Consider the following 26061-nt stretch of genomic DNA (forward strand, 5'->3'; position numbering starts at 1 on the left):
TAGATGATTTGGCTGCCAAGATTTACTTCATGTACAGATATGGAGCCAGGTAGATCCATGGAAGAAGGAGGGAGAAGCCTTGAAAGTGACCCTGCATTCCCAATAAAAAACAACACGAAGCACCCAGAAAGAAACAGACAGACATGTCTTTTTTCATGCAGTTTAATCTGGCTCAGTGACTGAACAGTGCTACAAGCACATACTTTGGTATAGCATAGGTGATAGTTCACTTCAATTACAAAGGTTCTTGTTGGTGATCTAATCCAACCTTGCGGCTCAGTGCAGGAAATTCCAGAGCAAAAACAACCTTAACAGATGGCTGTTGAGACTGCTTGCAGAACTCCAGTGAGAGAGAGAGACAGATCCTCCAAAACACGGTTCTTTTATCAAATTACTCTTATCGTTAAGAATTTGCTGTAATTTACACTGTATCTTAATTGTGTTGTGTCGTGAGCTGGATTTGATTTTTAAGATTTATTCATTTTTAATCTCATTGACTGGTACATTTTAAAAACTGACAGAGAGAAGGCCTTGGAAAAACTGTTGGAGCCGAGGCAGGAATGAGACTGGGCTCTGTAGCTTGCTTTTCCTCTCTATGGAGTGCACCATCCACTCCATCATTCCTATTTACTGCAGCATGAGAGAAGGACAACCCATTTCAGAATGTTCTCATGTAGAACAGTGAAAAAGAAGGAACTCTTAGTAGTATTGCTCAAGAAACATTGTTCTATAGAGAGTTTTGGGGAAAGCAACAGAACTTTGCTATGATAAGGCATTTGAGGGCCGGGGAAACCATCCTGAATGAGGGGAAATAACAGCATGCCATCAAGGAGGAAAGAGACTCAGGCAGGGGTGGGATGACTTCATTCTGACATGTCCTTCCTCCATTGTACTAGATTCCCAAATACTACAAAGCTAAAAAGCATGGGCGCAAACTCAGAATCTTGTAACAGTTAAGGCACCACCATTCTGTGTTGATTCTGAGAATGCCCTTTTGCTTTTGAATGTTTGCTAGGTTCAGCCATATGCACTTAAATCAAGCACTCACTGCAAAAGTAACAATATGCACCATACAGTAAAAGGTCCACCTGAAAAGCCAGTAGCCATGTGGCGGACCACCATTTATCTCTTGCCCACTCCCTGCACTAAGGCACTCTAAGCATTGGCAATAATCCTAGCAGAAGGAGGCACTGACATAACTGTAGAGAAACAGCAGGTTCAGGAACAGTAAGACACAGTAAAGCAGAAGTCCCAGCTTAAGATGCAGGATTACATATTGCAGCTCAGAGACCAAAATCTTGGAGGCTTACACTGGTTCCCAGCAGAACATTTCCAGCCTTTATACATTCAGCCAGCTGAAGTCCTGCAAAAAAGAGAGGCAATGATGGAAAGTCCAATACTGCACAAATATGCCTGAACGACTTTATATTCTTCTGAGACTGATAAACCCTGAGGCATGGCCAGTTGTTGTTACCTATGTGGCATCTACTCATTTAACCTTAAGAGTCATCCCTTCCACTTCTAAAATCAGGACATTGTCCCCTCTTAGGGCACGAGTCCTATCATGCTGCAACTATGCTTGTTAAAGAAAATGGAAGCATGGCTGTTTGTCAGCAGCCATTATCACAAGGCTTGTCAATTGCACAACTGGGACTGCTTCTGTCATCATGCTCTCTTCCAGATTCCCCTTAATCCTGCCTCCCTGCCCTGTGCATGCCTTTCAGATTTTAATTTTTTTGTTTTTATTTTCACTTTTTAATGCAATTCCAGAGTGGTTTAAGTGGATAGTGTGGTTTAAGTTAAAAAAAATTAAAAAAGGCTGCTCTGGAATAGTGAAGGGATGGGGGACAGGGGGAAAGGAGGAGACTGTGTCACTATGTGACTGTGAATATCATAACTGCTATGGCAGTGACATTTTGCACATGAAGATTAGAGTGACTGTTGTGCAATTGGTAGATTATTGATGGGTTTCCCCTTTCAATGAAAAGGAATGCCCATACCACACATCTCAGACACAGCAGCTACAGGTCGGAGGCAACATCATGTGCTAAGTATTGCCAAAGGTAGTATTTTACAACTATAATTGCAGTTTGAAAACCATATATAATCTCCTTCAAATGGTCCCTGCCTTCCCATGCCTAATTTTGACGAACTCTTCCAGGGAGCCTGGAGAGAGACTAGTTCTGCTACCCTCCCTAGCCAAAGGGAACACAAGTTATGGGACAGAATTTCAGTACTCAGTTTTTAATTGGATTTGACTTACTTTCATAAGGAGTGTTACAGACAACTGAGCCCAAATCCATTAAGAAAAAGTGGTTAGTACTTGATGAGAGGAAAATGCTTGGTCTACCCTGACAGATTCAAGAAATCTATATTTGGCAGGAGAATGGGTTGCAATAGGAATAAAAGATGAGTACTGGTGTTCATTTTTCCAAATGTTACACTCCCTATTCCAGTATCTTTCCTTAACCCATTCTTGGATCCCTCCAACCAGTACATATCACCTTCTGTTGCCCGGAGCCATCTTAGAGCTTTCATTTCCAGTAGCTCCCATTCATTGCACTGTTCTTTAGCATGGGAGTGGAGCCAGAGGATAGCCAGCACTGTTGCCCACACATTTGGGGCCACCTGGAAGTAATGAACGGCAAACAAGAGACACATTGAGTCTTGGTGTTTCATTGAGTTGTGCCAGACGCAAGGCTGCGTCTTATCTATTTTTTTTAAAACCCTATGAATTAAACATGCACTTGAATAGCTAGGTCATAGGCTACAAACCATGGCATGAAACTATGCTTTGAGGCAGGATGGCTGATGTCTCCCATCAGTGATTCCACCAGAGCAATTCAGGTTTTAGTCAGGCCTTTAAAGGAATCATCCAAGGAAGTAAATCTATTTTGGGGATAGGGTTGAGCATCTTGGGTACCTTCTCTAAATTTGAGACTCAAACTCAAGAGTGGATTCACCAACCCACTGACATGGGTGCTTCCAGTTACCACTTGGCATAGTCTCTGTTAACCATTATTAAATGTGACTCCTGTATAGAGCAAATCATGATGAACTCACCCAGCTGTTAAAGTGACAGGAGGATCACACTAACATCTCTTTAACTCTACAAGCTAAACCATGACAGTCTGCAGTTTTAAAAAGAAGAAAGCATGAAACTATGGTTATTTCTAATAGTGCTATATTTGCAGTGGAAAATTATGTCAGAAGTAGTTAGCAACAGTCCTTTGCATTAAGCTTCCCTACATTCTGTAGCCTTCATACATCCTTAAGACTGGTTAAATACATCCCTAACTCTAGCAGTTACAATTACAGCTAAGCAGATGGGATATGGCATCCACCATGCATGAGACAGCACTGGCATCTGCTTCAGGGGTTTAGTTAATTGGGTGCAGGAGAGGAATAAGGAGATTGCCACCTCAACTAAGAATTCTGGCCCTGATGAGATTTTCTTTCAGTCCCCAAGTTTCCATTATTGCAGAGTGAGACACTGAGTCATTCAAACCTGAAATTCATATATTTGCTGTGCCTGCATTTTCTTGGCAACTTTCCTTGTCTCTTTTATTGTTGTTGCACATTTGAGTTGCTTCTGACTTATGTTAGCCCTAAGTCAGCATAAAACCCTATGATTCAGTTTTATGGGCAAGATTTAGTCACAGGAGGTTTGCCAACCTCAGAGGTTGAGAAAGTGTGACTGGCCTAACACAGCTGGTTTCCACAGGTGACTGTGGCCTCCTGGAGTCCTAGTTCAATACTCAGATCACTATACCATATTTGATTCCTTCTCTTTGGATACCTAACATGTACTTCTGGAAATCATTATGAAGTTTTAGGTTACAGCAATGCTAGAAATTTGGGTACTGTAGGAAAATTTCATGAGGAGGAGAGAGAATTCCTATTTGGAGGGAATGTTCTCATTTTTCCTCTGCCTTCATGGCTATACCTTTGGTCCAGTCCAATGCCAAGATTTAAACCCATACACTCACTTGGGCTGGTGTTTTGCTCATAATGTCAGCTTCAGCTAACCCAAGGATGCTGGCCAGGCCACAATTGAGAAGCCAGGAACCATTGGCATTCTGCAAGGAGATCAGGGTCAAGAGAAGGGATTCTGCCTTTTTTGGCACAGACTCACTATCTGCAATAGATAAGACAGACAGTTAAAAGGGAGTTCACCCGTTTTTATCCATAGGTAACTGCAAGGTACAATATGGCCCAAAAAGGCCTATTTACTGTAAAGAAGACTCATTTAGGACTTTATCACGAGACCACAAAAGAGATTTTAACAGGATAAAATCATCTTACATTACCTCGTGCCCTTTCTGATGTCACCCTGCATTCCATTTATTGCTGTAGTGTATTTTTAATTAACAGAGAATACCCTCAATCTTGCAGCTATTCCATTATTGCTTTTGTGCCACAGGTTCCTTCTACTGCAGTTCCACTTCTCAGGCAGTCATGTAGTGTGAGTGGGCTTGATACTGCTCCTCTTTCCCCCTTGCAGTCAGCACAGCTGTCAACAGGTTTCTGAAGCCAATTGCCGTGTTCACATTTGCACAGCAGCTGGTTTTGAGAGGTGGTTGGCAGCCACGATTGTTCATTCCCACTCAGTTGTCTTCCTCACAGAAGGCAGCATGAGTATCCAGCTTGTTGGAAGCAACTGGCTTACACATTGTAAACTGCTAGAGTGTGCTTCGTTCACTATGAAGTGGTATAGAAATGTTGTTATTGCCATTTGACAGTGTAGACAAGAGATTGCGTGACCACGGACCACCAAAGCACTATCATGGGAAAAAGGGTGTTAAGAAATTATGCCAAACTGGTATGACTCCATTGTTTTACTAGCATGATTGTGAAAAAGCTGCAAGCTGATGTGAAAAAGTCCTTAGGTAAATAGCACTGGGGAGGGGTTTTGGTGGAAAAACAGCATGGAGAAGAAAGGTCTCCCTGCCCTTCTCAGTCCTGACTGGATCTCCCCATATTGCCTCAGATGGTTAAGTCACACATAATAAACTTAAAAAGTAATTAATGTAACATAGGGTTTTATTAACTCCTAAGGTGGTTTGGACATCCATGGCAAATTCACATGACTTCCAGAACCATCACTTATCTCTCCCTCATGCCAATGTCTGCAATATATTGCATTATGTTAAAGCTCTATTTTATCTTTCTTCTCTTGTCCAGTCACTTCATTTGCCCAGGCACTACTTTGGGTGCAACCTTTTTAAAACTTTAATATTCTGGAATGCACAGAATTTTTAACTAGGTAAACTCCACATTGGCAATAGTTGGACATCACACATAATGAATTTATAGAACTCACTGCCGTAAGATATGTTAATGTTCCCAGCTTCACAGGGTTTGAAGAAAGATAGATAAGTTTACAGAGAAGTCAGCCAACTATTTAGTGAGTCTTCTTCAAGAACAGGCTTTTGTGATGGAATTGCATGGCTCATTGAGTCACATTTTATTAAGGAGGGGTGTCTCCTCCTCATCTTATCATCCACTGAATTCTTCCTATGTTTTTCTAATGTCGTTGCCATCATTTTTTGTCTGACTTTTTGGGGGGAGGGGGTGACTGTGGTGGAAGAGCAATGCACTGTTCCCAGGTGTAGATTCCATTAGTGCAATGGTTCTTAAATTTTGGTCCTCTAGATATTTTGGACTTCAGCTCCCAGAATTCCTGACTGTTGGCCAAACTGGCTGGGACTTCTGGAAGTTCAGGTTCAAAACACCTGGAGGACTAAAGTTTGGGAATCATTGCCTTAGTGCTATTTTCCTGCCTTTTCTCCTGATAGCCTTGGCTGAAGAGCTGGGTATTATTATTATTATTATTATTATTATTATTATTTAAAATTATGGGCTTGACATAGGCAGTGGCTGAACAGGTATTATTCAGTGCTCAACAGGTATTCGTTATAGCCTTTGTGGTAGGTGCTAGGTCTTTTTAATTTTCCTTTTAGGTTATTCTAAAATATTTTTCAGATATTTACAAATATATTTGAAACAACAATGAAACATCACTTAAGTGAAGCACTGTAGCCCATACTGCAATCCAACATGTGACCCCTGATGTTATTTAAGGAAGAATGATTTCTTCATCTACCTGCTGGACAATTACTGCATCCCCAATTCTTCTTTGCACTCATATTACTGGAGGTTGGTGTTAAGCCTCTCAGCCTAGAGTGCATGAAGGCCCCAAGGCTATTTTTGGGGCACTTGGCCACTCCAAAATCCCTGCACTGCAATTGTTTTGAATTTAAAAAGGTGCGAGTTGCTTACAGTCCTTATGATGATTACCTGAAGATGGAAAGCCTATGGCATGTGGAGCATCTTCAGAATAGTGCTCTGCAAAGGAATATAAGTAAAAATGTTTTAGAAGATTTCTGCACCAGGGCATCTTTAAGTATCTTCCTTCTGTTGAATTAAATATAATGTCCCTTATTTCATACCAGAGTTAGGAAACCATTTCTGTTGTTCATGACTTTTATATCCTGTTTCATCATCCCCTTTACACTGAGCAGCCATTATGATTTAGATTACCTGAAGTTGGGGAGTTTACTGTCTGAAGTACACAGTCCCTTTCCTTAACACACATCTTTATTGCTTCCAACTCCATTGACTCCAACTTCACTGTGAAGAAGGATAAGAAAAGGGGATTTCACTGCACTTTCCCACCTTTCTTTAAAAGGTTTTGTTATGCAGAAACCACACTTTCTCTCTGTAATTGTTTCTTCTCTTTAACATATTTAAGTAACTCCTGACTGTTACACTCTATACTTGAAGGAGGCAAGCCATATCCCATTCCATACCCTTTCTGTCTAATCCCTTGAAGTTATGATTCAACAGCTTAACACAGGCTTTTGGAATCATTCTAAGGCAGATCAATCCCAACAAATGATGAGAGATTGTTTCAACTACATCAGAGCAATCCAAACAATGGGTATGGGTGGTAATTTGAAATATTTGAAAGTTCTAGCTAGAATTTTCAATCAGCTACTTCATTAAATATAATTAACATAGGGACTGTACAGACTGGCAAGAAACCGGCAAGAAATATACTTAACATAGGGGCTGTACAGACTGGCAAGAACCAAACCTAAACGTAAAATACGCCTTAGCCTGAAGGTAATTTTATACATACACAATATTTGTCATGATCATAACTTCCCCAAAATGTCTTTATCAGACATCAGCTTCATGAGGAGAAGGAGGTCCATTCTACTGGCTATTGGAGCAAGGCTGAATAATGTTTTCCTCAGGCCTGGAGGGGGGTGGTGTTGGGCCAGAATAGTCTTTCCTCCAATTTAAACTCTAACCTGCTCCACATGAAACTGCTCTTGGCTTCTCGTACAAGGAATCAAACAAGGAGCAGAATCATAGACTCATAGAGTTGGAAGAGACCACAAGGGCCATCATATCCAAACTCTTGCCATGCAGGAATGCACACTCACAGATAGCCATCCAGCCTTTGTTTAAAACCCTCCAAAGAAGGAGACCCCACCACATTCTGAGGGATGTATTCTACTGTCAAACAGCTCTTACTGTCAAGACGTTCTTTCTGATATTCCTAATATAAAGCCAATCAGTCAGTCAATCAGAGCATCTGTATCTGTTTTCCATTTCATTGCTAGTAGAAACTACAGGGTAAGAGGGTGAGTGAGGTAAGGATTTTGGATGGGAAGATAAGAGTGAGAGAGTTGGGCCAGGAGAAGTTACTTAGTTAGGTATATTTTGTTAACTAAGTAGATGATACAGAATTTTGGCCTCTGTTCTGAAAACTTAATTTCCAGACTTCACTTCCAAGACATAAAACAACAACTAATCCCTCAAAGTTGTTTGGAAATTATCAAGGGTGAAAGCACTCTGACACCAACAGTAAGAATTTGGAGGGTATAAAACCCTGGCTTCCATCAATGCATCCCATACTGCCACTCTTGCTCCATCCCATACATCAGTCTGTATCCCATTCTATGAACAGTTCCTCTCAAATCAACAGCACAACCTGCTCATCACTTTTATGAAACAATAACACTGAGTATTTCCAGTCAAAGCTTTTATTGTGTAACTGCTTTGCTTTATCTGTTGACTATCACAGGGCATCCAGGCCTTGTAATCCTCCATTTGTAACATTCCCAGTGTTACTGCAAAAGACTCATTAAGGAAAATTAGAACAGTTCCTCAAAGCCTTTTAGTTAATAGCATCAGATCCCTTTGCAATGACAAATGGAAATGCAACTCAAACTCATAATTCAAATAAATATCTTGATTTACATCATAGTAAATTTGTCTCCTGCATAAAGAGCTAGAACTTTCCAGTTGGATCAGTAAAGAACTAAAGTGATTTTATTACCTGTTGCAATGGCTGCACGTTTTGTTCGCTTTGCAAATAAACGTGGCTTTGAAGGATAGCACCCTAGAATGAGAAAAAGAGATGGCAAAAATGAGTAGAGCAGCCAGCCAAGACAAATACAACATTGTTTCTTTTTCTTCTTCTGTTTTGAGTCAACATCTTGTATCCTGTATCCTCATCTCAGGTGGAACACATGCTGGTAGCTGACTGAGGTAAGGATGCAAGCATTTCCCACACTGGAAATACCATAAAGGCACTAGATCCTGCCAACCCTCTCTTCATTGAGCATTTGAAGTGGGGCTTTGACACAATAACAATAACATCAACAACAAAAAACCCTGCAAAAGCTGGATCATGTTTTGCAGGATAACCCCTTCCCAAATAAGATTAGGAAGAATCTACATGACAGTATGGTCTGAGCTTGTTCTAAATTGGTTTCAGTGTATTTTTTATTTGAGTCAGCCCTTGGCATGCTATACTTTTTTTTAAAAGTCCAAATCTGAACTGATCTTATGAACTGCATAGTTGGTTTTCAAGTGCAAAATCAGAATAAAGGGCGATGCCAGCAATATGTAGGAGAGTGTCTCATTTGCATGGAATTTGGTATTGTCTTTATGATAGGAATTGGGGATAACCTACAGTCATTCCCCCCCCCCCCCCAAAAGTCACACATGCACATAAGCACTACACAGAGAGAGAGAGAGAGAGAAAGAGAGAAAATATTAACACTTCTCCTCAAATAACCAGCAAGAGGTTTAACTTATGTGGTAGATTTTTCAAAGGGAGTCCTACCTCATTCACAACAGCTTGTCCTCCTTATCACAGGCTGGCCTGTCTACTAACCAAGAAAATGTCTATCTTACTGGGGTAAGACTTTAAAAACAAAACCTTCCTCCAATCTGCTCCTGTGCCTAGAGTATGCTTGGGACTTAAGAGAGAAGCAGCCCTTTCTGACTGATTCAAAAGGCTCAGTCATCATCTCAATCATGTTCTTCAACTTACATTCAAGAGGTACTTCACGATGGAGAAGGGGCTCTTGAATTGGGATGCCCCTCTCTATGTTCACCCCCACAAATGCTGTTTGTGCACACACCACGCCAGAACTCAAACTTGTCTCAAGTGCCAGACATTTCTTTTCCTCATCCTTCTCTGCAGCTCCTTCTAGTTCTTGCAAAAGGGCATGAGCTGCCAGCCGGTGAATAGGGAACCTGGGTAAACAAGGAGAGTTTGGAGCACATCTGATTATTGCAAAATTTGTGGTTCTTGCCTCAGGCACTATAGTGAGCATAAGCAATCCAAATACAGAAATGCAAGGGCCTTTACTCTGTTTATTTGTACATGCTTATTACTTGAAGCTGTGTTGGCAAAAGAGGAGATACCTCTAATCTTATCTAGAAGCTTCTAATAATGCTTGGCTTATGCCAGCAAGACCTCTTTCTGTCAAAACAGAACTGATGGCAACCATTTTAGATATATCCATAATATGTTCCTAACAAAATTCTAAGCCACAGCCACAACAGTTTGCCATGCCATCTCATATCAATATTTAGTGATTACAACCTGGATCTTCAGACAGCAGCTATGGTACATTAATGGGTGTGAAGAGTAGCTAAAAATCTAAACACCTTGAACTTGTAATTCAGAAGTTGTGAAACAATGACTCCCCAGATGTTACTGGACTACAGTTCTCCAAATCCCTGACCATTGATAGTGCTGTCTGGGCTAAGAGGAGCAGTACTCTAAAAACCAAGGTCACAAGCTCTCCATCTTGGTCTTAGTTGAACCACTTTTTTCTGCAGGAGTTGTGTTTTAAAATAAGCTTAATGGATATCTTTATGATCACAGAGCAACTTAACACCTATTATCCACACAGCAACTTGGCACATATTTAATATGGTTGAAAACTAGGGTTCTGCAGACATTTTCAACTAGAACAGTAACAGTAGATGCTGCTAATGGTGTGAAATGTTACTGGTGAACTGTTTAAGTCACCAATACTAAATCAGTATGAAGAAAGAGTTCTAGTCTTTAGGATTAGTCTCTGTGAAGCACCACTAGTTCAATACTGTCAATACTGATGCATTGCCTACCTTTACAGTCAGCCTAGACAATATATGAGAGATATAACTGAGCTGAGTGCATTATTTTCATCTACCACCCCCCAACCCCATCAGACATAAATCAGATTGGATCAGGGCCTTGGCTCAGACTATGGGGGATACAGATGGGCAGAAAGTGGTGGAGGCCCAGATGGAGGCCACAGCAGACAAACCCCGACGGGTTCTTTCTACGCCACACTCGTGTGCAATGATGACGTATGCACAGTGTGGCACTGTTTGGGCACTGCACTGTGCAGACATCATCATTGTGTGCGCTGTATAGACAGGTGCATGCAATCATGGCACTCTCATGCCAATAGTAGGGTTGGACACATGTGGACGCCCAGCCCTACAGAATCCTAATTTTGGCTCCAAAGCGCTGGTCTGTACAGGACATATGGCTACTGCCACACTGCACAATTAATGCAGTTTTACACCATTTTAAATGTCATGCTTCCATCCTATGAAAACATGGGATTTGTAGTTTGTTGTTGCACCAGAGCTCTTTGACAGGGAAGGCTAAATAGCTTTAAAAAAATTCCAGTCTCAGAATTCCATAGTATTGAGCCATGGAGGTTAAAGCAATGTCAAACTGCATTAATTCCACACTGTAGATGCAGCTGGAGTGTGGGCTTGATCTTTTCTTTCTGCATCGCAGACTTGAGGAAAACTTTCTGGAGGGTGGATAAACTTCTGTTACGGTTGTGTTGTGGAAAGAACTGGGCAACACTTCCTCTATGCAATCTCAATCCTCATCTAAGGTAGCTACTATTAAAAAGCAATAAAGTATTACCATGAAAGTCAGTCACAGGTTTTGCATATTGTCTAGGTGGGCTCTTAGTCCCTCCTCATTCCTTCTATCAACCATACACAACATTTCCAAACATTCGATTTCTATCTCAGATGCCTTGATGGAGATGTCTCACCTGTCACTTTCCTGAACTTGGAGTGAGAACTTCATTGTCTCCTCTAAGGTTTCATCTTGGAAGGTGTACTGAAGAACAACACTGCCCTCTGTAGAGCCTGAAGACTGAGGGAGAACAAAAAATGTCACAGAAGAGGAAGGTGGAGTATGGCCAAGGAGGAGTACCTTATGGAACTGTAAACTCCAGTGAGCCAATACTTCAGGGTGTGACTTCCAGGGTTGTTGGGATTAGGAATCTGTTGGTGGAAAGGGAGTCTCAAATCATTCCTCAATTAGGAGCTACTTGCCTGATTCTGCCCATGGATCTGGGCATAGATGAGGCAGCGATGCCCTGGAAAAATGACCTGAGGACCTGATCCTACAAGCACAGCCTCAAGACCAGCAGGTAAGTCCCAATTCCAAGAGAACCCTGTCACTGCTGGCTGCAGGGCCTTCTTCAAAGACTGTAGTGCCTGCAAGAAGACAGCCATCTTATATTGGAAGTGGAAAGTGGCAATGCTCTATTACAAAATTAAAAAAAAGGAAAACTTTTACTTTTTTGTCCCCCCCCCCCCCCCCAAACTAGATCACTTAGCTAGTTCATCTGGAAATCAGATTTTGATTGAAAATTTGTGGCTCCTGACATCTGGGCAGGTGATGTTAGATTTCTTCTTTGGGCTGCAGTAGATAATGCCAGGGACCTCATGCCCACCCACCAGCACTTGAAAGCTACCTTCCAGGAAGAGCACTGTGCTCCAACTGTGTGATACAAGATCTTCTCCTTAGATGTGCAGAACACAATAAATGTAGCTCAGTTACCAAAAACTCAAGCTAAAGGAGTAAAAAAAATGGAGTTGGAGCCAAAGCTCCTTCATCCTCACCTTGGTCTGCATGCGCTCCTTTTCTGTGATGAATTCTGCACTGCCACCAGCTGCTCGAGCCATGCCATTGATGAGGGAGGTGGAGGCCCCTTGGCCAATCCCAAAGGTGAAGCACCTGTTGTAAAGATCAATTGTCAAAGCAGACACCAGCCAGTATGTAAAGGACAAAAAGATGAACTCGCATTTTCAGATCATACCTGTGGGAGCTTCTGTGACGAGAAACTTCAGCAATGACCTGCTCTGTATTACCCACCTCTCCATCGGTGAACACAAACAGCTGGGGAGAGAGAGGTGAGATCAAACCTTTCCAAGTCCTATGACGACCTGCTAATACAGAGCTGAATGCTTGAGAGTAGGGTAACCCTGGAAGTAATTTAAACACCTGCCCCTAGATACTGCCACAGCAGTTAAAGTGATATCAAAGTCTTCTAACTCTGTAATGTGCAACAATGGCATCACTAGGCTTGTTGTCACTCAGTGTAGTAAATCATGATGTCAGCCCCACACTGACCTCCTCCCACACCACATCATATGGAATCCTTAATTTTTTTTGTACTAGGTTACTTGTAAATTGTAACTCCCGTAAATCATCGAATGTAATAGCAATAGCTGTGGTATAGAACAACAAGCAAAATTAAAATTATACCTTTAAATTACAGTATCATACACACCGCCTAAATGTATTTACATGTACATAGTTTCATGCGGTTCAAGGGGAAATTTGGTATGCTGTGATGTTTTTAAAGAAAAATTTAAAAGAAAAAAGTTTAAATTTAATATTTTTAAATTAAAATTATTATTTTTTTAAATCTGGGGCTCCTCCTTTCTCCTTCCACTGGGTCTTTCCCCTCTCACACCATCTCTTCCACTGAACTCCACCATTTTAATGGGAGACAGACAAAAACTGCAGCCCATTTTTGCCAAAAGGCAGATGGTTGGGGATCCATGGTGTCACCCCCCACCCCCCCACTTTGGATGTCACCTGGTGCAATCTGCACACCCTTAGTGACAACCCTGATGCAAAAGAGACTTAAATCCTATTGGTTGTGTCAACTTGAGTAAAGGCATTGAATCAAATGTTGTATGATATTGAATGATATGTCAAAATAGGGGTAAACCCCACTGAACACTAACAACAGGATTTAGGCTTAAGATTCCTATTTGTCTGTCTATTTGTCTATCTATAGTATTTCTATATCCCACTCTACAATGGCTCCTGAAGCAATAAATAAATAAAATAATTAAAACAGCAAAAAGATAAAACATTTTAAAAATACAATTAAAATATTCTTTAGAATTCTAAAACAATTCTAAAATCCATTTTTGAAACAGTTGAAACATTAAAGGCCATGTGGAACAACACTGTTTGGGCTGCCTGCCAGAAGTTCAAAAGGGATGGACTCCTAAATCTCCTAAAAGAGATGCAGAGATTTCTAAATACTGGAATTGTACCTTGATGACATTCAGCAAATACAGTATTTGTCACAGTGTATACTTGGCTCAATACATAATGGAACAGTCCCTCATAGAACTCTTGATACCTGACGGGGATGACTTTTCTGACATGGCAGTTTGTAAATGGCCTTCAGAGGCTTCAAGATCTCCGTTCCACCCAAATTAGCCTTCAGCTTCTCGAGACGCTCCAGGGACTCTGACATGGTCTGCTGCGAGTACTCTACACTCTGCCTGCAAGGGTAAAGAATGCAGAGATCCTAGTTTCCTCGATCAAATCTCTGACCTCCATCTTGTTCCTTCCCCTGCTGGTCACACTCAGCCACACCAACCCAGACTATTCCAACACATTCCCAATTCCAAGATGCCTGTTGATTGATGGTCACCCCATGGATCTCATAGGGTTTTCTTAGGCAAGGAATCCTCAAGATGTGGTTTTGTCAGTTCCTTTAACTGAAATACAGCCTACAGCACCTGGTATTTGTTGGTGATCTCCCACCCTGCCTAACTTACAAGATCAAATGGGATCTGGTGTCTTTCAGGTATTTTAGGCCCTGTGTAATCACCAATCATCAGACAACACAAGCCATCAATTTACTCTCCCAAATTTTATTCACCTCATAATCCAATCCCTCATGCACTCAGATTCACATGTTTTATCTTGTCAATACCCCAGTGATAAGTGCAAATGGAACAAAAGTGTGGAAAGCAGAGATGGGGAAAGAAAAACCAGTGGGGCAATGTCAGGGAAGAACATATGTAGTGGTCTAGGCTATATTGCCTTGCATAATGAAGAGATCTAAGACAGAGAAATGAAACACAGGTAGAGGCAAGACCCTTCCTGGGCTATTCAACTGAAAACTTTTTCACGTTTCTTTTCAGTATCTTGGATAAGCCTTTCAATGTTTTTTCATATTCATTTTGTCAAAGTTCTGTTTTTGTCATGGTCTTCCCCTCCTTTCCCTGTTAGTATAAAGAGGTAACAGAGAGAGCAGGGAGCTAGAGAAACAAGGAACCAAGATGGCTGATAGGATACCTCTGACATTCTGATACTCACGGGTAGAAGGATTCATAATCAGTTCCAAAGCCATAGATGTTGAAGTAACACCCCAGTGGGAGACTCTTCAGCAGAAGAAGCAAAGTTTCCTGAGATGGAGAAGAAACAACCACCTTTAACAGTGCAGTTTATTATTACATGTCCTAGCAACATTACAGGCCCCCAGTTTCCAACCCACCTTTTCCCACAGATTACTTCCTGGGAGTTTGACTACCTAAAGTACAGGACAGAAGTTGGCTGCCTCAGCAACTGAGTCACGCTTTAGCATTGGTAATGAGATGGTTTTTGTTTTTACCACACCTAATGGCAGCAAGAGTGACTTGAGCAGGACTCTACTAATCATAGAATCATAGAGTTGGAAGAGACCTCAAGGGCCATCCAGCCCAACCCCTGCCATGCAGGAACTCTAGATCAAAGCATCCTGACAGATGGCCATCCAGCCTCTGTTTAAAGACCTCCAAGGAAACAGTCATTCAGGAATCACCCAGTATCCACTGCTTAAGGCAGTTGCTTCAGCTTGCCTAACTGTAGGGCTTATGCCAGACTGAATTTCCTCTGTCTCTGCAGGCCTGAGCCAACAGAGATGGGCAAAGTGTGACTGGTAAACCATATGCTGCTCAAACCTCTTTTTGGTGTTCCGAATCCTCCAGGATACCTCCAAAACCCCTCCCTCCAATTTGAAACTAAATATCCTAAAGATCCCAAAATGTGACAGTCTGGTTTGATTTACACCCCAGAATCCTCTCAAATTGAGAAAAAACAGCAAATATAGGGGCAAAATTTGATTAAAACTGAGAACAGCATTCTAAGAACTGTGTTGGTGGGCCATGTTGGGGGCACAGAAGCAAAAACTGGAAGTTGCCCATCCCTGAGGTATAACAAGGCAACAGCCCCAGGTAGCAATGATTAAAGTATGCCAACAAGTTGCTGGAGGAAAGAGCTGTGTGTGCTTATGTAGCTTGTCTTGTTAAGCAAGCTTGTTTTCCTCACGTGTTGTACAAAAAACTGTCCCATTTGTTGTTAAGTTGTAAGAGTCAATTGCCACTCTGCTAGGCTTCTATGACTAGAATAAGGGGCATCTTGCCCTTTGCCTCAGGTATGTCTTGGGCCTTCCATATTCCTGTGTATACTCGTGCTTGTTCCTTCACCCTTCCTTTTCCAAAGGCGCTGACCCATTCTATTCATGCATGCATGCATTCACAGAGCACCTTGGCACTCTGGATGCGTGATCGTGGTGAATAAGTGTTGCAGTCCATGCTGCCAGAGCGATCCAGCAAGAAGATAAATTCTCCAGCATCATTCGGGATAGGTTTTGGAGCAGGAAGACTGGGATACAAGGTAAGTAGAAGCACTGGGTCTCCCATCAGCGAGCCTGAGGGTTGCAAGAGGAAGAGATCCAACTGGCATTTTAACCCACAATTACAACATTCTACTTCTCAGCAGCCCTTGTATTTTGCTCCCGTCCCCATTCCCAGGCTTGCTCACCAGGGTCAGCTCCAGGCTTTCCTGCTTCTACAAGGGCACTGGGTTTATGAACATCATTGTAATAAATCAGCAGCTCCACATCTTGATTGAATTTGTGCCCTTCAGCCAAGGAGACCTTTGGGAGCAGAGAATAAAAAGAAAAAAGGCAATGTTGAGTTCTGGGTTACATTTCTGTTTCCCAGAGGTATTTAAGCCCAACTTGTTAGTTTGTGGAAAACTGAATTAGCTCATTTCTATATTTTGCACTCCAAGAACATTGTTAATATAACAAAATGGAAATGCATGAATTTTAAACAATGAAATCTAAATTTGAGCAGATATGGAGGCAACTAATCTTTGGATTATACACTCTTGACTTACTGCCAAGTAACCTCTACTAAGGGTGATAACTCTTTCCCATCTGTGAATTGGATCTGATGTAGCCATTCCACAAAGATATTCACATGTAATAGTGCATCTACACATGTTTTCATATCAATCTCAACATGCTGGTTGTATCCCTGAAAAAGTATAGTATAGGTATTCTCCATTATTCTACACATCCTGCAACCTGTATTCTTTTGAATTTCCCAGCTGATAAAGTGTGAAAGTAGAGAGGTCACTTGACCCTTATGGTCCTCTCCTCAGAAAGCACCAATGTCCGGCAGCTTCCCACGTTTTCAACAGATAGTACAACTGGAGAAGTGAAGAGATATGGGGCAACTAAAACAGGGAGAAAAATTAAAAAGAGTGCTGTTGCATTCTGAGATTTTTTAAATTAAAGATACAGGGGAATCATGGGCAGAGTGAGAATGTGCAAACAGCTTCCAGAAGATGAAAGATAGGGCAAAGGAAAGCAATGATAAACCATAAAATACAGGTTGAGTATCCCTTATCCGAAATTCCAAAATACTTCAAAATCCAAAACTGTCCACATGAGGGGCTGAGATAGTGATTCCTTTGCTTTTGGTGGTTCAGTATATACAAACTTTGCTTCATCCACATAAATTTTATACACAAAAATATTGTATATAAAATTACATAATATTTCAAGCTATGTGTATAAAGTGTATACGAAACATAAATAAATTTCATGTTTAGACTTGGGTTCCATCTCCAAGATCTCATTTTGTATGTGCAAATATTCAAAAATCCAAATGAATAAATAAATAAATAAATCTGAAAACCCCAAAACACTTCAGGTCCCAAGCATTTTAGATAAGGGATAATTCAACCTGTAACTCCATTCAGGGTTACATGATATAAATCAAGGAAAGCAAGAACTCCAGAAAGGAGGCATCCAACATCCCTTCAACAGTGTCATCCCATTTTGTTTTACAGGGCCTTTTGCTGCATTAGTTCCACCTCAAAGACTACCCATTCAGAAATGTTACATGGCAATACCATATCATTTCATGAAGGCGGAAAGCTCATCCAGGTTGGCAAAAACAAAAGGCCTCTATTCATACTGAAAACAAGCAAAACAATACTAGGATTAAGCTAGATCCTTTCCACTCTCCAAATGCTCATTTTTAAAGGCACAGTAGAACATGAAGAGTAAAAATAGCACTCTTCAAAGCTCGAAAACTGGTGCTGTCTAAAACTGTGCAGCCATGATTTAGATCTCCACCAACAGTAAAGAACTGTGATGAAGTGAGTAGGGATTTTATAGCACAGCAAGGAGAAAAACAACATTCCTCTGTTCAGATATAGTTGCCAATTCCATTTCCTAAGTAGCCTTACCTGGGCAGCGGTATGGTCTTCTGTTATGTAGCGCAGGGGATCAAGAGTGCATTTTGACTCTACGCAGTTGATGCCATAGGAGGACTTCACAGTGGTGCTGAGGCTGAGTGTATATGGAAGCTGACCCTCGGGCACTCGTGGTATGCATGTGGTGACACTTTTCTTTTCTGAGCCTGCAGAAAGAGCCATGGGTACAAATGCTGATTTATAGGACAATGTGGGCAAACCAACTCATTTACACAAAAATCAACCCAAGTCCATGTGGAAGCAGAACCACCATGAGGCAGATATAGGGCTAAATATCTGATTGGAACAGTGGCTGTTTTTTTGTATTTCTTTCCCCAGTGGGGCTGGTCCACGGTGGATAATGGAGGTACAAATACCTAGTTATTAAGAGGTAAGGCAGAATGGTGCCTGCTTCAGCTGGCTCAGTAGCATTGAGGTATACACACCAGCATTGTAACAAGATGGGTATGACAGCAAATTGTTTTTGTGAAGGGATCTTTAGGCCAGTTTTGTGTATTAGGTGGAAAGCTCTTACAATGAGGTACATAACGGGGGTTGAGGACAGCAGGCAGGACAAAGCGGATGGCCCCATCAGGCTCTGGAGCTAACGCCTGGACATAGCGCAGCTTCAGTGTGGCCTCCCCATCAGAAGGAAGGTTCCCAAGTACACAGGTAAAGACATCACTGGCATTTTCTTCTCTTTCAAGCAGGAAAGCCTCACGGCCTTCAATCAGAGCATCCTCATACTCCTCCTGTGCCTGTAATGGAGAACAGAGAATTAGTTATAAAGCAGGCAAGGAGAAGCTTAAAAATAATATGGAAGACTCTCTTCCATTAACTGATTGTATTTTGGCACACCTTTTCCTTTTTTCGGATTTGGGCCTCAATCCGTGTCCCCCCAATCAAGCCCTCAAAGGCATATACAGCAGCCTCTTCAGCCATGGGGAAGACAAATTTGACCTCCACTGGGTTCTCCTCCTCATTTTGGTACCGAAGTTCAGATACCACATCAGCCACAAAGCCTTGGACCACCACATCCACAGAAATGCTTCTCAAGGCCACTGGAGTATTAAAACAGAAAGGCAGGAAAGTGATTTCAAGGTCTGTTCTGCTCCAGATCAGTAAACCACAACATGTTCTTTGGTCAGGGTGTTGTTGTTGTGAGCCTTCCAGTCTTTTTCAACCTATGGCGATCCTATCATAGGGTTTTCTGGGCAAGATTTGTTCAGAGGGAGTTTGCCTTTGTCTTCCTCTGAAGCTGAGGAAGTGTGCCTAAGATCACCCAGCATCTTTATTTTATAGTTCAAGAAATGTCATTCAGAAAAAAATCCTCCCATTAACTTATGTTCAACCAAAACAACTTGCTTTAAAGGAGAACTTTGTAAAGAACAATTATTATTTAAGCTAATAGTCATAATATCTGAACTGTGTTTTGCTACTATGTTTTCTGATTTAGTCCTTTATTGGTGTAGTGAGAGTCAGTGTGGTATAATGGTTTGAGTGTTGGACCATGACTCTATAGAGACCAGGGTTTGAATCCCAGCTCAGCCATGAAACCAACTGGATGATCTTGGGCACATCACATACTATCAGCCTCAGAGGAAAGCAATGGCAAACCTCCTATGAACAAATCTTGCCACGAAAACCCCAAGACAGGGCTTTAGGGTTGTCATAAATCAGAATGGCTCGAAGGCAAACAACAACAGTGAAATCTGCATAAACTAAAAAAAAAAAAAAAAATCTGCTTTAAATAAAAACCAAAACAAAAAACCCACCACCATCACCAAAACCCCACAGTTTTTTAAAAAGCTGGGTTTTTCCTCAGGACCCTGCAATTAGTCAGCTGTCCTTCCTTTAAAAATTCAGCTGTAAGCACCCTTATTTGAATAACCAGAGGCAGGCGACTCACCTGGATCCTGACTGCCTGTGAGAAGGCCATAAGCAACCATGGCAGAAGATTCCTTACCAAGGGAGGCACTGGACTAATGACACACACACACCAGCTGTGAAAGTAACAATGAATATCTGCTTTTATTTTTGTGGGCAGAGATGGAAAGAGTTAATAGCTCTGAATTTGTTTACTCTCGTCATCTGCCTCATCTGTAACATACCCCAGCCTAGACACTACCCCATGCTAATGACAAGAACTTGAAACAGCTCTTCAAATTCTAAGCTTGTCCAATTTATGTAATTTAACTGATGCACATATGTGCTTTTCTTTTAACAATCATTTAACATTACAGTATGACCCATTGGCGGGCTTACCATGGACACGTGAACCTGTGGATGAAAATGAACTCTATTGAAGTGAATGACTTCATAGAAGCATACCAAAAAATTATGCTAGAAGATCCAGAAAATGCCTAAGGAGGACCTTTTTTTGGATGCAGGTGAAATACAGATATTGGTCTTGCAGTTACAGGGGGCTACTGTATATAATAATAATGATGATGATGATTTATTTATAGCCCACCTTTTCACGGGGAATCAAGGCGGGTTACAACATCTAAAAACAGTGACTTACATATCAAATCCAGTTAAAATTAATCCCCCGCCTAACCCCCCCTCCATGATAATAAAACTAAATTAAATTTACAGTATAAAAACATTGTGATGTTTTTATCTGCATTTGTTTTAATTTTTGTTAAGTACTTTGAACCCCAGTTTAAGAAAAAGGTGAGGTATAAGTAAGTGAATAAGAAAACAAATGTGGGAAGAGCCACACTACATCAGATAAGAGATAATCATAATCAAATTGTCTTCAGTTTACCAGTCTAGCTTGGAGGGAGAGAAATGGCTGGCAGAGCTCCACCATCCTTAGCCCAGAGGAAGATGAAAGGCCCTTCTTCCATTCCAACTGCTACCACCCTGGCCTTGGACGGAGAGAAAGAACCAGAAGTATCTTCCCCATTGCTGTTCCCTTCTCCTTTTGAGTCATGTCTTTTTTGATGGTAAGCCTGAGGGCAGGGAACTGTCTAACACAGTGGTTCCCAACCTTCCTAATGCTGTGACCCTTTAATCCAATTCCTCATGTCATGGTGACGCAAACCCATGAAATTATTTTCATTGCTACTTCACAACTGTAATTAAATAGGTGTTTTCCAATGGTCTTAGGTGACCCCCATGAAATGGTCATTCGACACCCAAAGGGGTCCCGACCCACAGGTTGGGAACCACTGGTCTAACAAATTGTAAGCCACTCTGAGAGCATTTCTGAAGAGTGGGGTATAAATATAATAAATAAATAAATAAATAAAAGGTTCATGCTAACCATAGTGCTTGAACCCATGGCTTGAATCCAAAGAAACTGTGGTTGACACTCCCCGATTACTGCCATCTGATCAACATTTGTTTCTTAAATACAAGTATTCACCTCTATTACTAGGGTGTAACACTATCTCAAAGGGCAATATTGCTATAACTGTATTTTGTGAATATCTTGTCAAACTGTCAACAGAAGCAAGAACAAATGTTTCCAAACCAGGTGCTACTCCATACCTGCTAACTTTTCACAGATGCATACATGGGCACCTGACATCAGAATATGGTCAAGATGACAAAAGATTATTAGCGAGGAAGAACAGGCAAGCTAGGAGACGCTGCGGCAGTTTGCTTTTGCTTGAGCCAAATTGCAGCAGTGAGAAACTGGAACTTTTGACTAGTGGGTGCTGTCCTGCCAAATTGGAGGTTATGTTATTGTGGTTGGGTAGCCCCCATCCAGAAGGCCAGTGTGGTATAGCAGCTTACAACTCTGGAGGACAGAGTTCAAATCTCCACTCCTACATAAAAACCCATTGGGTGACGTTGGACAAGTAACACTCTCGCAGCCTCAGAGGATGGCAACGGCAACGCCTTTCTGAAGAAACCTGCCAAGAAAACCCTAGGATAAGTTTGCCTTAGAGTCGTCATAAGTCAAAAATGACTTGGAGGCACACAACAACAACAGTAACAAGCCCCGTTCCAACAAAAGGTGGCTTTTAAGCTGACAGGTTCAGACCCAAAACTCAAAAGCATGGCTTGGTGGGATGAATGCAGTCTTTAATGGGAAGTACCCATATGTGCAATGAGTGCCTTTGGAGCACAGGCCAAACGTTTCTTCTTTCAGCACTGAACAGCTGGGGTTGGATTCACTAGATCAACTGGCTTCCGAGCAGAGTTAATCCCTTGGTGCCTCTGACAATCAGAAATTAAAGAAGGGAGAGGGACACAGCCCAGTAATGCTATTTATCTGGATGGACAGAACTGCAGGGAAAGCAGGATTCATTACTGTGCAATTGTGGAAGGGGAGGTTAGTGAACAGTTCCAGGATTCAAATAGAAAATGTGCACCAAGGCAGGTTTGCTGGGCGATTGTACACAGAAGACAGAAATGAGCGGCAGGACTGGCCTAACAGTACAAGTCGTGGTGTGCCTTTTCCAAGATGTGCAATGCAGTGGTTCTCAAACCTATTATCCTTATGACCCCCTTTTCATTTACATGGGAATGTCACCTCCACCCCCAGTCGATGTAGTATTTAAAGAAAAATATTTTGTTTGTTGTTGTTGTGTGCCTTCAAGTTGTTCCCGACTTATGGTGACCCTAGCATAGGGATTTCTTGGCAAATTTCTTCAGAGGCTGCCATCCTCTGAGGCTGAGAGAATGTGACTTGCCCAAGGTCACCCAGTGGATCTTATAGCAAAGCTGGATTTGAACCCTAGTCTCTAGGGTCATAATCCAATGCTCAAACCACTATACCACACTTTCCCTTTGGATGGGGCTACCCAACCACAATAACATCCCCCCCCAATTTGGCAGGGACAGTATTCACAAATCCTCTTTCATCCCAAATGTCCCAGTTTCTCGCTGCTCCTTCCACTTTCCCTCTTCATCCTCAGTTGTGCAGCCTATTTCAATGGCTGCAAACTGAAATCAAATAGCAAGCCTTTTGCTCGCAGCCCAGCAAGGAGGAGAGGTGAGAGGGCCAGAATCTTTTGCCTCCACCAGTTGCTGGGGAAAAGCAAACTGCTGCACCTTCTCTTTGCTTGTCTGTTCTTCCTCATTAGCAGCTGTGTTTCCATTTGTATATTCCTAGTTTAACACTTAATAAAGAAATAAAATGGCTCAAAATTGGAACAGGTTTGTCTGAATAAATGCAATACTTAATGCATGTGTAAATATCACATGTACTGTATCTCACCCACAACTGCAGCTCCAAGCACCCTCCTTGCCATTCGCTTCCCCTCCAGGACAGAAAATATTTGGGCAAAGGAGGAGGAGGAGGGAACAGGGCCTCCATGTCTTGTGCCCCCTTGGGCAACCCTCACCTCACAGCTGGAGAATGGCTGGCATAAGGCTAAGCGTGGAGGGTGGGGCAGGGATCTACTCCTCACAGGTCCAAGCAAGGGGGCATCCCCATTGTAGATATAATGCAGTCTGACACCACTTTAAATGCTGTAGCTCCTTCCTATGGAATCCTGGGATTTGTAGGTTTACCAGCTCCTCAGCCTCTTCCACCAAAGCGTGGGGGTGCCTCGTTGTTGTTGTTATTGTTATGTGCCTTCCAAGCTGTTTGCAACTTAGGGCAACCTTCAGGCAAACCCATCCTAGGGTTTTCTTGGCAAGTGTCTTCAGAAGGGCTTTGAGAGAGTGTTGCCCAGGGAGTTTCCAAGGGCCAGGAGGGTTTGAACCCAGGTCTCCCAGTGTTCTACACCCCCTGACAGAAGGACTAAACCCCCATGGAACTACAAATCCCAGGATTATGTAGGATGAAGCAGTGTCAAACCGCAATATTTTTGCAGTGTAGATGGACCCTCATAAATTCAGGGGAAGTTCTCAGCCTGACCTCCCTCTAAGGCAGGGTGACTAGACGTCCTAACCGCAAAGGAGGACAAGGCACCGCCAAATGTAGGACCCTCAAGAAAAATGTAGGACACAACCAATGAGAACACATAAGTAAACCTAAACGCCTGCTTCTTAGTGATGCTCAAAATGGAGGATAGAAGGCTGAGATGTAGGACATGTGCTGGAAAGGGAGGACAAGTGGCCACACTCCTCTAAGCTGAAGACGGGAGGCTTTTCTAAGAAGAGGCCCGGGGAAGAGTGTGACGGACCTGTCCTCTTTTCCCCGGACCGGTCCTCCATTCCCACCTCTCCAAGAGGAAGGCCCCAAAGGTCCCCCATTTGGAGCATGCCTAAGAAACATGCATTTAATAAAAGCTTTTCTTGGGTCAGATCCTCCATTTTTGCTGGGGCCAGGTCCTCCATTTTGTCCTCCTTGTCCGGAAAGCAGCAGCAGCAGCTCCTGAAGGGGGAGCCGGCCTTTCCTTACCTGGGAGGCTGGAGACCGCTCCTGGCTCTGCAGGCGACACTGAAGGCGAAAAGCACTGCCTTCCCTGCTGCTTTGCTTCTGCTTCCCTGCCCAGGGAACGTCCACAAATTCAGCCCCAGCCAGACGCTTGGAAGGCGGAGGAAGAGCCCTCCCTCAGCTGGAGCAGAGAAAGAGGAGGAGGCAGCTGCTGATCATCAGCATCATCATCAGCATCATCCCCACCTCCTGATGCGGATGAGGATGGTCACTCTGGGAGGGACTACAACAAATCAGGAATCAGTGGGGAACCTGATCCTGGGGTTTTCTTGTCAAGTTTCTTTACAGGGGATTTCTCTATCTCCTAGGCGTCCTTAGACCACAGATGAACAATCCCTGTTAGATGTTGCTGGACTGCAGCTCCTTGCAGCCCAAGCCAGTATAGCCAATACTGCGGAATGCTAGGAGTTGCAGTTGAGTAACTTCTGGGGAGCTGCACAATTCTCACCCCAGCATAATGGCTTGGCAGAGTTCCTTGGCTGTCCGGAGGATATCTGGCCATTGATACTATAAGCTGAAACATGGCAATGAAATGAAGGGCTGGTTTTCCTTCTGTGTCAACCCATGGCAGTTCCTGGGGTGTGGAATGCCCAAATTGTTTGACATATGTCATTAATAAATCCACTTGCCCATATGCCCAAGGGCAGCTTTAATCACATATCCAAAATCTGATTATTCACTAAGGAATAACACACTAAGTAAGCATGGTTATGTCGATTTGCAATTTATTTGTTCATCTAGAACAAGTAATATAGAAGAGACAATTAATCAACGTTAATGTGATATACTTCAGGTTACAAGGCATAGGCCATACATCTGAAGGCTTGTTTCCATTTTCTTTCCTTTTTCTGTAAAGATCTCTCTCTCTCTCTCTGAGCTTGTGTTTATTTTACAAAAGGAGATATTCTCTTTTTTGCATATTAATAGCATGTTTTTAGCCTGAATCACTAGATTTAAAAAAGGTCTAGACCACCTAGATAAGGCATCTTTAAATAAGAGTAAATTCCAGCACTTCGGAGGCATCAGAAGGAGCTATAACCCAGGGATCAATGCCACTCCTTGGGGAATGCAGCAAGAGATACTTTGGCAGGAAGACAGAAGAGAAGCAGAAACTCCAGTTTAATTTGCAAGGTTACATTGTAGAATTCAGAGCCCAAATATCTGGGGGCTGACACTGGTTCCCAGCAGGGCATTGCCAGCCTTCACACAGTCAGCCAGCTGAGGCCCTGAAAGAAGATAGATAGATAGATAGATAGATAGATAGATAGAGAGAGAGAGAGAGAGAGAGAGAGAGAGTTAAGCACTTCCACTTCTTTTTAGTCAATGGACAAGTATTCAGGAAGAGTTAAATATCAATCACACGTAAACTTGGACATACATAATGATTGATATGTTGGAAATATAGGTCCAAATGGGCCATTTGTGATGCCCTTGTCATGTGCTAGGGTTGCCTCAGGGTGCTCCACCCACATGCCCCTCAACCCTAGCATGTGACAAGGACATAATCATGGTGGCCTCCCATACACATGGGGGCCGCTATGATTACGTCACACATACGCTGTGTCCAAACAGCATATGTGACATCTTTGTGCCACCCCAGGCTGCTTACAGTGGCCTTGGCACGGCACAGAAAGAAGCTCTAAAATGGAGCTCCTTCTGGGGGCACACCTCATTCCCACAGCCACCAAACGGCTGCAGAAACAGCACCAGGGAGAAAGGGACCAAGTGGCCCCTTTCTCCTCTGGCTGTGGCTCTCAGG

At 42.4% G+C, this 26061-nt stretch overlaps 2 protein-coding genes across 8 annotated transcripts in view; both read right to left on the reverse strand.

Annotated features, from left to right (window-relative positions):
* Positions 1-154: 154 nt before the first annotated feature.
* Positions 155-24936, reverse strand: LOC149303500 (von Willebrand factor A domain-containing protein 5A-like). 4 transcript variants are annotated; one of them, XM_089479933.1, is made up of 21 exons: positions 24267-24936; positions 19869-19962; positions 18818-19020; positions 18495-18717; positions 17954-18126; positions 16232-16346; positions 15955-16118; positions 14747-14835; positions 13779-13923; positions 12435-12514; positions 12238-12352; positions 11665-11829; positions 11379-11482; positions 9356-9561; positions 8354-8416; positions 6544-6633; positions 6283-6348; positions 3990-4138; positions 2505-2628; positions 1311-1363; positions 155-630 (listed from the first exon to the last, which is right to left on the reverse strand). In XM_089479933.1, exons 2-21 carry the CDS (start codon positions 19906-19908, stop codon positions 628-630), a joined length of 2370 nt encoding a protein of 789 aa, XP_089336059.1. In that variant the 5' UTR covers positions 19909-19962; positions 24267-24936; the 3' UTR covers positions 155-627. The 4 variants fall into 4 exon arrangements, with proteins under 4 accessions (XP_089336059.1, XP_089336061.1, XP_089336060.1 ...); XM_089479935.1 differs by lacking the exon at positions 6544-6633 and having other exon boundaries at positions 155-1363; positions 6301-6348; XM_089479934.1 differs by lacking the exon at positions 6544-6633 and having other exon boundaries at positions 155-1363.
* Positions 24937-25010: 74 nt separating this feature from the next.
* The window catches only part of LOC149303501 (von Willebrand factor A domain-containing protein 5A-like), a 75089-nt gene continuing 74038 nt past the window's right edge, over positions 25011-26061 (reverse strand). For all 4 annotated transcript variants that reach the window (XM_089479928.1, XM_089479925.1, XM_089479930.1 and 1 more), the window contains one exon: positions 25011-25528. In XM_089479928.1, coding sequence (XP_089336054.1) covers positions 25449-25528 — 80 coding nt within the window. In that variant the 3' untranslated portion in view covers positions 25011-25448. The remainder of the gene's footprint in view (positions 25529-26061) is intronic.

Source organism: Sceloporus occidentalis, unplaced genomic scaffold (assembly GCF_023333645.1).
Source record: "Sceloporus occidentalis isolate IW3139 unplaced genomic scaffold, rSceOcc1.0.p SCAF_14, whole genome shotgun sequence".
Classification (NCBI taxonomy): Eukaryota; Metazoa; Chordata; class Lepidosauria; order Squamata; family Phrynosomatidae; genus Sceloporus; species Sceloporus occidentalis.

Bases quoted from the DNA above. Each gene is read 5' to 3' on its own strand.
- LOC149303500 (XM_089479933.1), bottom strand. From the start codon at position 19,908: ATGGTTGCTTATGGCCTTCTCACAGGCAGTCAGGATCCAG. The intron at 19,021-19,868 runs GTGAGTCGCCTG...TTAATACTCCAG, and splicing joins CACAGGCAGTCAGGATCCAG to TGGCCTTGAGAAGCATTTCT. The intron at 4,139-6,282 runs GTAAGCAACTCG...TATCTATTGCAG, and splicing joins AGGTAATCATCATAAGGACT to ATAGTGAGTCTGTGCCAAAA.